We start from the raw sequence: 13,185 nt of genomic DNA, 5'->3' as shown, positions 1-13,185 counted from the left end.
GCTGCACGTATGTTTAACAAGCAGCGGTATGAGTCCATTGCTCCAGCTGGCTTCATTATGAATACATGATTGTTAGCCTGTGCAATTTAAGGAGATGACAGGCTGTTCTGAATCTGCCTCAGCTTTTGTAATGTGCGTTTGCTGAAGACTGAGCTACTTGGTGCTCCTTTTTTGGCTGACTAAATCACAGACTACATAGGAAATGGATACAGGTGTCGTCTGTGGGTCAGTCGTGAGCCTGACTTACAAGTCTTGAAACAGCAGCATGAAGAGCTGTTACCCCTACTAACACATTCAAATGTTATACCATAAAGCTTGTGATACACATTACTAGCAATAGGTATTACACTGCATCTTCATTCTGCATATATTCTAGTATTTATGGACCTTTTATCCCTGCCATGTTCCACCCACATAAAAATTTCCAGCACGATTGCTGCTGATATATCCAGCTTTCTCCTTAGCAATGATACTCACTGGAACAACATATATCATTCTCTTCTCAGGAATGCAGATACATCCATGATTCAGTCAGATTCCACGGCTCCAGGAAAAATCCATTATGGTCTTTCCCAGTCTTATGTGGACTCTCACTACCACTGAACTATGGATACTCAGCACTACACTCTATTTGCTCCAGTGGCACGTGTATCAGCAGTAAGTTTCTGTCACAGCAGTAATGGATCTCAACTAGCCCTGATAAACTCAACCATTGATCAGCCACAGTAACAAACAAGCTCTAAATATCTCACCTCCATCTTCACAATCTTCAGGAGCTTTGGCTTTCTTACAGAGCCGTGGATCGAGCCATGTTGTTGTCTTTGTGTTGTGGCTGCAGAGCAAAACAGCCCATTAAAAGAAGAGGACTTCCTCAGACTCAAGAAATTTCACTTTACCTTAAATATTTACTACCTCGGTCAAACCATAGTCATTAGATAACCTAATCCCTGCTTATGCCTCAGTCAAATGCTAAATAGAAAAGGTGACAACGATACTCAGAGGTGCCAGCATTGGAGACTCCTGAGGACAGATGTGAAACATGAGAGGAATGCTCTCCTGTGCCCCAGAAAGCTCACGTGGAAACACCATCTATTTCTACCTGAAAGCAGCAAACGCTTTTAGTTGTATAATTAACATTCAATTGGGTTTTTATTTCTTTTCACCTCAGAATTCATAATTGAGGCTATTTCACATGTGCACACATGAACTGCTTTTCTATCCTGAGCTTTAATCTATGCTGCTCATCTTTTCAAGCAGGCATTCCCAGCCAAGGAACTCATGCTGAGAAGAAAGAACACGCAAGTTCTCAGATGTCAGAGAGATTTGTCATTGTAAAAGTTCATATGATGCTATACCTTCCCTACCAACATCCAGCCAGCTTTGCATTTTATGAGATACATAACTCACATTGCAAACTGACTATGCACGTGGAGCCATAACACTTCCCTGCACAACAGCAATCAAATACGTAGCATAAATGATTAACAGTAAGGAACAAATGACAGGAAATATATAAAATTAAATATATAGGAATATAAAGTAAAAGAACAGGACAGGTCTAAGAGCATTAGGCAGCTACCCAGACTGTGGCTCTTCAGCACGTATCTTTCCTGCTGGCAGTGTTGGGCTACTCACTCGATGAAGTAGATCATGCCAGTGTCAGTGTAGGCCATCTCCCAGTTCTTGGGCAGAGGTTCCAGGGTTTCATCCCTTGACATGTAATTTCTGAAGTCCATGGAGCTGCTTGTCTGGTTGTAACTGGGAACAGGTTTCATCCAGTCAGAAGAATCTGAGTGTTTTTCTTTGTTTTCTGCAGTTGTTCAGGGAAAGCATTACTATTTGTCAGATGCTTATGCTGTTTCTCACTAAGCACCACCCTCTTAATCTGGCTATGAGAGAATGTCAAACACGTCCCTGGATGTGATGAGCATTTTTCCACTTTTTTTTTTTTTTTCCAGCTATGGACTTTGAAAAGCTGACATGAAAAAACTGAACTCTGTTCTGCCCCTGCCAAAGAGAATTAACCTCATATTATTTGTCTGAGCCTACGCTACAAAATCAGCACGGGCAGGAATGCGAGCTGACTAATTTGTTTCCCTCCTCACACAGAGAACAGCGTTTGTAATACCACCAATAAACAAATAGGAGTTCTACTATTATTCCTCAAAGCACCAACATTAAAACATAGAAAAGACCCAAACTGCCAATAAGTGAAACACACCTTTTTCATGCAAGCTACAAGGAGCAAAACCTCCTCAAAATCCCTGCTAACACTTCATGCAGGCCTCAGCTTGGTACTTCAAAGGTTATGCCTGGCATCCTCAGCCACACTATGGTGCCCCTGACTTTCACATCACCACCAGCCAGGCCACTGGGTGCTCTGTGCTGTGGCATTGCCAGCATTAAAGCTAGCAAGATTAGGTCAGGTCCGGTCAATATAAGTCTTTCTTAAACGCTCACAAACAGGATCGTCTGCAAATTCAATGTGACGGCTTCTCTCCAACATCAGTTCTTCCCCCTCGAGATGAATAACCATGACAGCAAAACGAAAAGGGCGTGCTGCCAATCTCTGAAACATCCTACTGGACACTGGTCCGGTCTCAATGCACTGTGCTTTACTCCTCTCCATAAACACTCCCTCGGGGTATTTTGCAGTTCCCTTCAGCAAAATCATCTGAACATGTTACAGTACGAGCTGGTGCTGCCCCTCAGACTGATTGTTTCACTAAAACCTCCAGCGTTTGGTAATCTGACCAAAATGAAACGATTAAATTTACAGGGCATGAATTACACTCTGCAAGGGGATTCTGTTCTATGGATAAATTTTTCCTTCCCAATCAAGCAACTGGCTGCTGCCCAGCACTACATGTTCTCTACTGAGCAGTGCATTTTATGATGCAATTGCACATCTGGCTGGGAGAACAGCTGTTTCTTTTTAAAATGCAATTTCAAAGGAGAGCAAAAACACCCGTCTGAATAGAAAACTGCTTTCAAACTTCACTAAAACTAAGGAAGCAGTTCAAGCAAGCATGAATGCTATTCGTATACTTCTTATTCATTCATAAAATACTTCAGGGAATTTCTCCCCTTGTAACCAACCTATCCCTCCGCTGCCATTAACTGCTTCCTTTTCCTCTTCTTCCTCATCTTCAGGGAGAGAACTGTCCATCCTTTGCATTTTGCTGACTGATGTGGTTCTTTTCCTCTGTGATTCGGTATCGAAATCATTGTCAAAGAGAACTTGATCCACCGGATCAGGCTGAAAGGGGCTGGGCTCTGCTGGAGGCTTCGGAGTACCATAAAAATTACCTGCCAATGAGACAGAAACCAGGATAATGAAAGCACTGATACTTGCCCAAAGCCAACTCCTCCCTTCACCCACTTGCTTTAAACAAAAGTGAGTTTGGGGTCCAGACCCTCCACTCCCACATTAAAGGTCCCTCACATCCCTGTAAAGTTCTCTCTGCCTGCTATCTAACCCCTTCAATGACAGCAAATGCTATCACATGATGGCAGCTCCAGGTCTCTAACTGCTTCCCGATGGCTCACTGCCTCCAACTAAATGTTTTTGTTTTTAATTGCAAATTCCCTTGCTTCCCATCCCTTTAGTGCATGCCTCTAAAAACAGCATTTCTGTTCCATAAAACTGGGGAAAAGAAAGAAAGAAAGAAGACCAGTGCTCCTCTCATAGGCACTCCAGCTCTAAAACACGTACTGCAGTAGTGGAGAGGCAATATGAAACCATCAAGGTGAGTAGGAAAAGTGGCACCTCCTGGATACAGAGAGCTACACTTAGACCAAGATACTGGATGTGAGCACTGGATATTAACTCCTGTTCCAACAAGCTGCACCAACATACCATCATACGTTCCACTTTCTAGCAAGGCTCCACTTTCTTCCAGTGCTTTGAACTGCTCAACAGGAATGAAATTATAGTCTACGCCGGGGACTTCCCCATCTCTGGGAGCCCTCGTAGTGCCTGGAAAAAGAGAGAAAACACAACTGTAAGGTACTAAAATCCTGCTTTCTTACCAAACGCAGCCTGCTGTCAAAATAAGTGAAAACAAGATATTTTTGAGGCTTCATACAATGATGACCTCATTCTGCTATGCAAGCAAGTGAACAATAATGTGTAAAAACTAGGCCAAGAGATCGTGTAGGAATGGTAAGTTTTGATGTGGAGGAAGGAGGAAAAAAAGCAGAATGAGGCAGTAATTAGAAAATTTTCCTTAAGCTCAGTGAACCAAAAACCTACAGTGTAGAAGCTGATGATTACATGGGCCAGGCAGGCTGGGATTCTGGGTAACTCTTTAAGAGCTATGGGATTTTGGTGCTGGTTGGACTGCGATGCTAGCAGATGCACAGAACAGAAGGGCTGGCATGACTAAAGAGACCTGTGTCCATCCAGCTCCTCCAGCTAATTAAGCCTTGCTGTGACACTCAGTTTGTCCTTGCCTTGCTCACAGACCCCCTCTGCCTCTTGCCACCATATCCTTGTGCTTTCTTAACAGCATTACCCAGCAGGTTCATCGCATCCTCTGTCACCACAACCCTATAGGTGGTGGACGGCTCATCCCTGGAAATGTTCAAGGTCAGGTTGGATGGGGCCCTGGGCAGCCTGGTTTAGTATTAAATGTGGGGGTTGGTGGTCCTGCTTATGGCAGGGGGGATGGAGCTTGGTGATCCTCAGAGTCCCTTTCAGCCCAGGCCATTCTATGTAGCCTCCCAACTACCTGTGTATGACATCCCAGAAGTCATGATATGTTCACATGATGTTTGCTTGATTGTTCTGAGGAAGATCTATGCTATTCTAACAACGATAACTTCCAAAAAACTAACTTATACTCCTGAAATACTCTGAGCTCTGAACTCCAAAGATTTTGCTGTGTTGTCAGTCTATACCAGGTCTTATTTTCACTGCAAGTTAAGATATGAAACTGTTCTAATAAAGCTCTGAACACAGCTCTTTCCAAAGGGTGGAACTACACACCATGTTAAGAGAGGAGACGTGTAAAGCCCTTGAACGAGGTGATGGTGAGTACAAGCGGATCAAATGAGGCCAACCATTACATACTTACAAGGGATGGTTCTCAAGTAGAGATTGTCTCTGATCACTTGCTGGAGTTTATGGTCTATGGAGCCCTTCTGGAACTGAAGGCTCAAGTAGTGACGCAAATCTTTGTTGATGACTTTTCCTTAAAAACAAACAAACAAAAACATTTATTGTAAGCATTGAGCCAAGAAAATAAAATGCCAACAATGGTATTTCACTCTAAAGCCTTGCTAAAGCTGGTGTAAATATGGCAAGGTGATTCTAAGCTTAACTAAGCAACAGCCCTCCAACCTCAGAACCTCCTAAGCAAGACTGAAGTATTTTGAAGTACAAAGTGTTAAAATATGAAATCTCAGATCAGAATTCAGACTCCACACAGACAGAAAGCTGCTTCCAAACACACACAGCAGTAATACCTTCCACTCCATTTACTGCCACTGCTTAGACTACCTGAGGTCAATACTTGGTCACCACGAGCCTGCACTCTTGATGCTACAAAAAGAGAATATTTGCTTTTAAAAAACCACTGTATGATAGAAGAGGGTTTTTTAGTTTGTTTTGTGGTTTTTTTTTTATACAATTATTCCTTTGCAATACTTCTGTCAGGTATCATTAGCAAATCTGCCACATCACTAGACAACCACGGCCCCTTCAGCACACAAATAAGCGAGCTCTTGTATTACTGCCTCATCCTTCTGACAGAAGGGTACAAAACAATCTTTTGTACCCTGTCATCTTCCCAGAAAGCACATTAAATAGGGTTCAGTGACCCTGATAAATTTAAGTTATGTACTACAGCAGAACACTCAGGGCTTCAGGGAAAAAGACTTTTAGTTGTTGCCTCTTAAAACCAATGCAGGAGATGGCCGGCAGCGTGTTTATACCGGTGCAGCACAATGGGAACAAGGACTGTAATATTCAATGCCTTGTTTGAAAGGAATTCAGCAACAGGTTACAAAATGAAAGGAAACTGTTGTATGAGTGATTTTAACTGGAGTCTCTGAATGGTGCTGAGACCCAGCTGCTGGAATGGGGCACCAGACCCACATCAGCCTTAACATGAAGCTCATCTGTACCCTAAAGCCCAGGTAAATGTTCCTATGTGAGATGCCAGTTAGGGGTTGAGGACACAAAGCCCCATTCACTGCTACTGACCCAACCACTGCTGCAAGGTACGTCATGCATTCTGTTATCTGTGGGTTGATGCTTTTCCCTTCTCCAACATGAAGGAGCATTGAGTCTGTGCTGAGCAGCACAGTTCTCAGCCCCTCAATGCTTCCCAGGCGCAGAACCTCGCAGTGCTCCCATGGGTGAAGTGCTCTCTGCTGTTATGACAGCAAACCCTGAGCTCAATTCCCTGCTTTGCAATCAGGCGCTTTTCTTTATGAAGCTTTGGATTCGATTCCTGCAGCATAATGAGCAAAACATGTCACGGAAAATGAAAACAAATGGTGTAATCTCCACCAAGAAGAATATTTTCCATTTCTTACCGTAAATCTCTTCATTGTTTGCAGACAAGATGGTTTCTCAACATTTAAAAATGTTTTACTACTAAAAGGGCCCATCCATCTCCCTGTCAAAGCCCAACCCACAGCGCTGCACTTGAGCAACAACTCTGCACTGATCGATAGAGGCGGATTTCCCCATGGTGGATGATTCTGGTTCTTAGCTATGCTCTGAGAGCTGCATGGAGCTACATGGCTTGGCAAGTGGGGATAACCCCAAAGGGACGTGGACCTGCAGAGCCTTTATTCACTCATCTTCCCCTCTAAAATGTAAAAGCTCATAAATGCTTCTCAATAAATACCAAAAGAAAAAGTAAAAGCAAAGCTGCTCCTAAGGATGGGCCAACGCTATGGGGTTAATGTGAACGTTACCCTCGCAGATTGGACTGTGTTCTCAGACCACGACCACAAAACTAAAAGCACAGCCTGGGGAAAATGGGAGAAAGTCAAACAAAACACTTGGCAGAGAGAAAATGAGGGAAGGTCACAGCGAGTGGCGTGCATTAAAAAGCAGGAAACTGAAAGAAGAGTGAGGATGCTCCAGGCCGCCTCTAGGGCCCGTTTCTATGCAAGAGGCAGCCACCTCCTCCTGCAGGAGCAGAGCCTGCCCAGCACACCCCAGGAGCAATAGGAAAGCTAAATGCAATGCTGCTGTGTGCTGTGGATGGCACACACAACACAGGGACCAGTCGAGAGGAATAACATCCTTTATACCGCTCAGGTTGGCTAAGATGAACAGGCACAATCCTCTTGCTTTCAGGTTTCATTTAAATTAACCACAAAGGAACTGTTTAAGAGAGGAAAAGCAGAAAGGCTTCAGCAGCACCGCAAGGCACAGAGCTGAGCTGAGGACAGACCTGGGGACAAACAGGGCAGCAGCCCTCTGCTGTCACCCCATAAACCAAGGGGTAAATCTGCACCCCAGCAGGGAATGCTGAGTACACAGCCACAAACAGCTGCTTCCTGCTACGGCGTGACTAGAATTAACCCCAACAAACCCACTGCTGAATTACCAGCACCAATATAACAGCAGTGATCCAAGTTCTGATCCATGAATCACTGCCCAGCCATCAGTGACAGCACCGTGACTGCACAGGTAGCTGTGGGCGATGCTGTGGGTGCAAGGGCTGCATGACAGCAATGCCCACAGGTGTGAACACACGCGGGCATCACACTGTGCTGGAGCTCAGTGCTGTTTCCATGCCAACAGCTGCTGAGACGATGACCTCTATATGCTAAACAGCGTTGGGAGGCATTTTTCTTTCCTCCTTTAAAATAAATACCTTGTTGTTTAACAAGAAAAGCAACTTTTCCAAGCAGAGGTTTGTTATAAGCACGTTCACTTCCCCAGCAAATGACAAGATCCATTGGTAGGGCAATGCACCCAGCATGGAAACGTACTTCAAAGTAATGGATGCTGTGGGGGATAGAAAGAGCACTGCAGACAGATGGACACCAGGCCCAGAGGATGGACAGACACCAGGCCCAGCACACAGACCCAGCTTGGCCACTGCTTGCAGCCCCATGGAGAGGAGAGAGCCATAATGCACAGCTATGGGAAGAGCATCCTGCATGAAACCAATGGACCCACAGAGCTGCTGAACTGGAGTAAACTCGCACACAAACTGCCCACTGCTCACCCTAAATCCCCTCAGCCCCTCCCCAGATTATCCAGAGGCTCAGAGGGGTTTGGTTTGGTTTTTTTTTAAGCATTAAAGAAGGAAAAAAAAAGCTCGGATTAGATCCTGCTGTGTGATTCTGGTCTTCAGTGGGGACTTCCCTGCAGTGTGACACAGCCAAGCATGTGGGGCTGTGCTCAGACAGCAGCAAGAACCACTGCATAGGGCAAGGGAGAACACCCAGCATTTAATTAAATCTTGCGTATTAATATAGAACTAACGTTAATTGGTCTCTGACTTGACTAAGCAAAAGCCATTTAAAGCAGCTTCCAGCTGCACAAACCAGGTGTGCTGCTCCAGGAAACCAAAGCCACACGTGCACAGCAACGACTCACAGGGGGTTGTAATTCAGCACGAGCACAGCAACTTCCTCCTAAAAGCATGAAACAGAATCAGGTAACGGCTCCTTAAAAAGAGCAATCAGATGCTGAGTTATTTCCTAATGCACGACCAGGAAGAAAATCAGCGGGTTCAGCTCACAACACTTAACAGCTCCTATATGCTACCCAGCAATTACAGTCAGGCTGCCACAGACAACCCATGACAAGACACTGAGTTCCCCCTTCACACCGAGCACAACGGACAAGGTGAAGAACTTGATTTTCTAGAACAAACGTGGGAGAAGAGCCAAATACGTTTTAACTATTAACTTTTGGATTTGAAATGCAAAATGGTATCTTTCACAAAGACGAATGAACAAAAACCAACAAGCCAGAAACCACAAAAAAGCAACTTGTTAGATTCTTAAAGGTCGTGAAAAGAGAGCAAAACAGACAGCTCGTATGTATGAGGAGATGCAGAATGAGAGCCCAGAGCCACCACTGCTTAAAGTGCAGGGATGGAGAAGGGGAAGAGCACAAGTGGAAGCAAGCTGGGATGTTTGGGAACACAGATGGGGCATGAAAGCAGGTCCAGCAACTCAGAACCACGCTCTAAAGAGCAAATATTTAAAATACATACGTTAAATTCCTCAGTTGGAGGCCTTACAAAAGCTTTGAAGAACTTTGCTAAAGCCTCCTGTGATGTGAATTTCGCTTTACTAAAGGTCTGCAGGGAATAAATGGTTTGACTGAAGACAAGGAGAGCACGGATTGCTTTATAACTGAACCCTGAAGAGCTATGCAAATGGATGCGTTTACAGGACTGGTTTTACACATCCCCACCAAACGCCCCAAGGCTGGGGAGCAACAGGACAGACTGGCCAGGCTGGGATGCACCAGCATTGCATAGAGGAAGGCAGCAAAACCTATGTGTGAACATCCAGCTACAACAGCAAACCTCGCTTCTTTGAGCTGTAAAGAAATAGGGGTGAAGAGCATTTGATGGTGACCTGCTGAGAGGATGCTGCTGGCGTCAATCTGCTTCCAAGAGAATTGAATTAAGGATCTCTCGTGGAGATGTGTCGTTAAAGATATTCTGCAAACCCAATCTAATGTACAGGGGATGTCACACTGACCGAGTTGCCTTCGCATGACAGATGCAGAACAACGCACAGCACAATTTACATGGTTTTGTATGGAAGAAAAGCTCAAAGCAGTTCAAAGTCACAGCAGCCCGTGAAAGCAGACCCGTTTACCACTTGAAAGCTGAGAAAATATTAAAAGGTTTATGCTGCAAGGCTTATTTAATTGCAGTTTGTTGCACTCTGTCCAATGAAATCCTGCTAATACACTTGTATTTACAGAAGTTGTGGTGCAGATAAGCCTTCCCGTCTTAACAAATCATTTATCACAGCATTCAAAACACCAAACGTTTGGTTTACGGTATAGAAATAAAAGAAAAAACCAGTTTATCCAGATTGAAGCAAAGTTGCCACAAAGCTTATGATCCTACAACCCTGGTAGTGCCTGCATGTAGCCAAAGCTCTCCTTCACACAGCCCACCTCAGCAGCATCACGCACAGAAAACAGCAGGAAATGGGAGCTCTAACACAGCTAAATACTGAAACTGAGGGCTGGGAAGGATGAGAGGTGAAGTGTGAGCAGCAGGAGCTGGGCTCTGTCCTTTGGTTTTATTTTTGGTGGTGTGGAAACAGCAAAACACGCTGCACCAGGAGCCTCCATCTGTGGGCATCCACTGTGAGGTTCCTCATCCACTACCAGCAAAAGTGTTTTGCTCAGTGCAGAAGGAAGCAAGAAAAGACTGGCAGAAAATAGATGGCATTTCCAGGATTCTTTCAGTGCCATTTGGTTGGCGTATGAAAATAACACTTGTTACCCAACTAACAATTCCCTCAGTTTGCAAACAGATGTGTCACAGTTGACAATGTTGGAAGCAAGGAATGAGGACCCAGCAGTGTGGATCCGAAAGGTTTTGCAATAGGAAGATTCTGCTTCTATCTATCGAGTGCTGCCCTAAGACCCAAAGGGGCCAAGGGAAGGATGGGGGGATACCAACCTCAGCTTCACTTTGTCCTATGTGATGCAATGGTAGCACAGCCTGAGACATTGCCTGCCTGCAGCATAAAGGGTTTTCAAAGGGAAAATCCTATGAGCAAAGAAGTTGAAACTTTCAGATGCCAAGCTTCCAATGTAATATTATCAGATATAATTACAGCAATACATTGCACGCACACAAAAATCCATTAACTGTGGAAATAGAAGGAGAATCACAACGGGGAAGGGGTTTCTCTGATAACGCCAAGTATTTGAGCGCAGCTATTATTAAAGAGGAGAATGGCAGAGCACAAAGAGCTCTACAGCTGTTTCTGATATAAGATCAGACACTGAAGGAGATACGAGGAGAACTCAAATGATTCCAAGTAATGAATGGGTTTCAAACAAAACGCAAACATAACCGTTTCCTTCAGCTCAACAGTGGGAAATGCAAAAGAACTTTCCGCAAGAGAACGGTTTGACCTTTTGTATAACATATGGTGACTTTCTTGTCTTTGATTCGCTGTTTTCCTCAGGAAAACACACAGAGAAGATCAACAATCCTATGCATATTTATCGAGGTTTGCTATATTCTCAAGAAACATTTTGCTGCTCTGTTTGTCTCAAGATGCCTCCCCACACTTCAATGGGACACTGTATCACATGTAGCCCATAGGAAAGATGGAGCAATTCACAACCTCCTGCACGTACCACAAGTCACAAGCATTTAAACAGTGAGAGGATGGGGGAGCCACCTTCGAGGTCCTGCTCTTATGCACCAGATGAAGCTGGAGCTGCAGCTCAGCAGGACAACCACCGTTCCCTATGGCTACTGCAAGTGCTGCCGTGTCCTATTTCTAGCAGCCCCCACAATATTCCATCTGCCAGAATGGCACATGGCTACCAGCTCAAGTCGTGCTCACACTGATGATGAAGAACTCGGACTAACTCCTCCATCATTGCCAGGCTCAATGCAGACATGGGTATCTATAAAGCACAGTGAATGCAGCTTGGACAGCTTGAAAGACCTCACCAAACAAAACTTAAGACTTGCAAGACCAAACCTTGCTGCTGAAAGCAAAGCAGAAATGCAAAGCAGGAGAGCAAGCAGGTTCCTGCCATCGTCGCAGGAGATTAAGCCAAGCCCCATTAGCAGGACAGGACACAACGTGATCTGCTGTGCTGCTCACACTGCTCACATGCACCCAAAGCCCATGCAACTGAATGCTGAAGGGTCAAAAACTGTCCAGAACCTTACAGACCTCAGGGCTGTTCTAAGAATAGCACGGATGGCTTTATTAAGGCTTCCTAATTATGTGCTCCGTCTCTTGCTGAGTTTTAATCAGCGTGCAAACGAGCGCACCTGCGGGGGCTGTCTGGTAGGAGCAATGCTGGCGCTGCTGCAGAGCTGCACACAGACATCACAGCTATGAAATCAGAATCCCCCATAGCTGCTAAGGTTATAATAATACATAAAACGTTTAATCTGCTCGTCATTGAGGAGATACAGAGCTGGAACAGTGCAAAACAAAGGCAAGCAATGCAAACAATGAGGCAGATTTCTGCAGGGTAACTACAGCTTGTTCTTCCAAATTTATAGACAATCTTCCATTCATTCCCTTGCATTTCCAACGTGGGGTCTCGGTACGTTCACAGCAGATATAATGATTTATTGAGATTTGAAACAAACCGATTTGCTCCAGGAGGCACAATTAACATACACAGATGAACACAACTGCTCTGATATTAATAATTCCCTATTGTAATCTGCAGCTATCGTGTCTGTGCAGTTACCAACACTTAGCAAGCATTCCTTCAACAGCCCCATCTGACAAAGGGTCCCCAATGGAGGACTTGCACTGGTTTTGCCCTGGGCAAACATGGTCTGCCCTGGTGTCTGCCCTAACGTAGCATCACATTTCACGTACTGACATATGGATAACACACCGTATCTTATTGCTCAAGCAGCGTGAAGTTCTATAGAATGACACACATTTCAGTCACATCCCCAAAGAAAAATGTCCTTGCAGCTGCTCTGTGTTACACAAGCCATTTAATCTGTTTGGGACTTGGCATTACTTCCCCAGCAGAAGGGTACGTGTTCACATGCCAAGACCTTCTTTTTCTTTTTTTTTTGGAATGCAGTGATTAGAACTTATTCAAATACTACACGGGCTTATTTTTAGCCTGCTTTTCATAGGAAGCAAGGCACGCAATTACACTCTGCATAATTTCTAGGCCCACTAACCTATTTCGGGCTGGAGTTGGGCAGAGCAGCAGTTTGACAGTGACATTGTGCTTGTGTTCTCATGAGATGTGGGAAGCCCCGTCTGCAAGGAACCTCCTGGATCAGCACAAACTCTGCTCTGGGACCCCACAGCTGTCCCCATATCCCCTCACTTTGAGTATCATTCCCATGCGCTGGCTCACGCTGCAATGTAATCAGAGCTTTGTTGAGCACACAGCTCTGTTCATATCAACTTGGGCTGGAGATTATTAGCTCTTTAACCACAAAAAACTACCCGTGAGCAGCGCAGCTTCGCACGCTGGGATTAGACTGACCATGAAAAAAT

At 44.8% G+C, this 13,185-nt stretch overlaps 1 protein-coding gene across 6 annotated transcripts in view; it reads right to left on the bottom strand.

Annotated features, from left to right (window-relative positions):
- MAGI3 (membrane associated guanylate kinase, WW and PDZ domain containing 3) overlaps positions 1-13,185 on the bottom strand; it is a 46,450-nt gene that overhangs the window by 15,224 nt on the left and 18,041 nt on the right. For all 6 annotated transcript variants that reach the window (XR_001559574.2, XM_015885234.2, XM_015885232.2 and 3 more), the window contains 5 exons: positions 5,079-5,195; positions 3,860-3,979; positions 3,100-3,309; positions 1,636-1,810; positions 753-832 (listed from right to left, as the gene is read on the bottom strand). Coding sequence is in view for 5 of the 6 variants with exons in the window: in XM_015885234.2 (XP_015740720.1) it covers positions 753-832; positions 1,636-1,810; positions 3,100-3,309; positions 3,860-3,979; positions 5,079-5,195 (702 nt within the window). In the remaining variant the exon portion in view is untranslated. The remainder of the gene's footprint in view (positions 1-752; positions 833-1,635; positions 1,811-3,099; positions 3,310-3,859; positions 3,980-5,078; positions 5,196-13,185) is intronic.

Source organism: Coturnix japonica, chromosome 26 (assembly GCF_001577835.2).
Source record: "Coturnix japonica isolate 7356 chromosome 26, Coturnix japonica 2.1, whole genome shotgun sequence".
NCBI classification, from domain to species: domain Eukaryota; kingdom Metazoa; phylum Chordata; class Aves; order Galliformes; family Phasianidae; genus Coturnix; species Coturnix japonica.
Note: the sequence above shows the minus strand (reverse complement) of the source record. Positions and strands in the feature narration are given on the sequence as shown.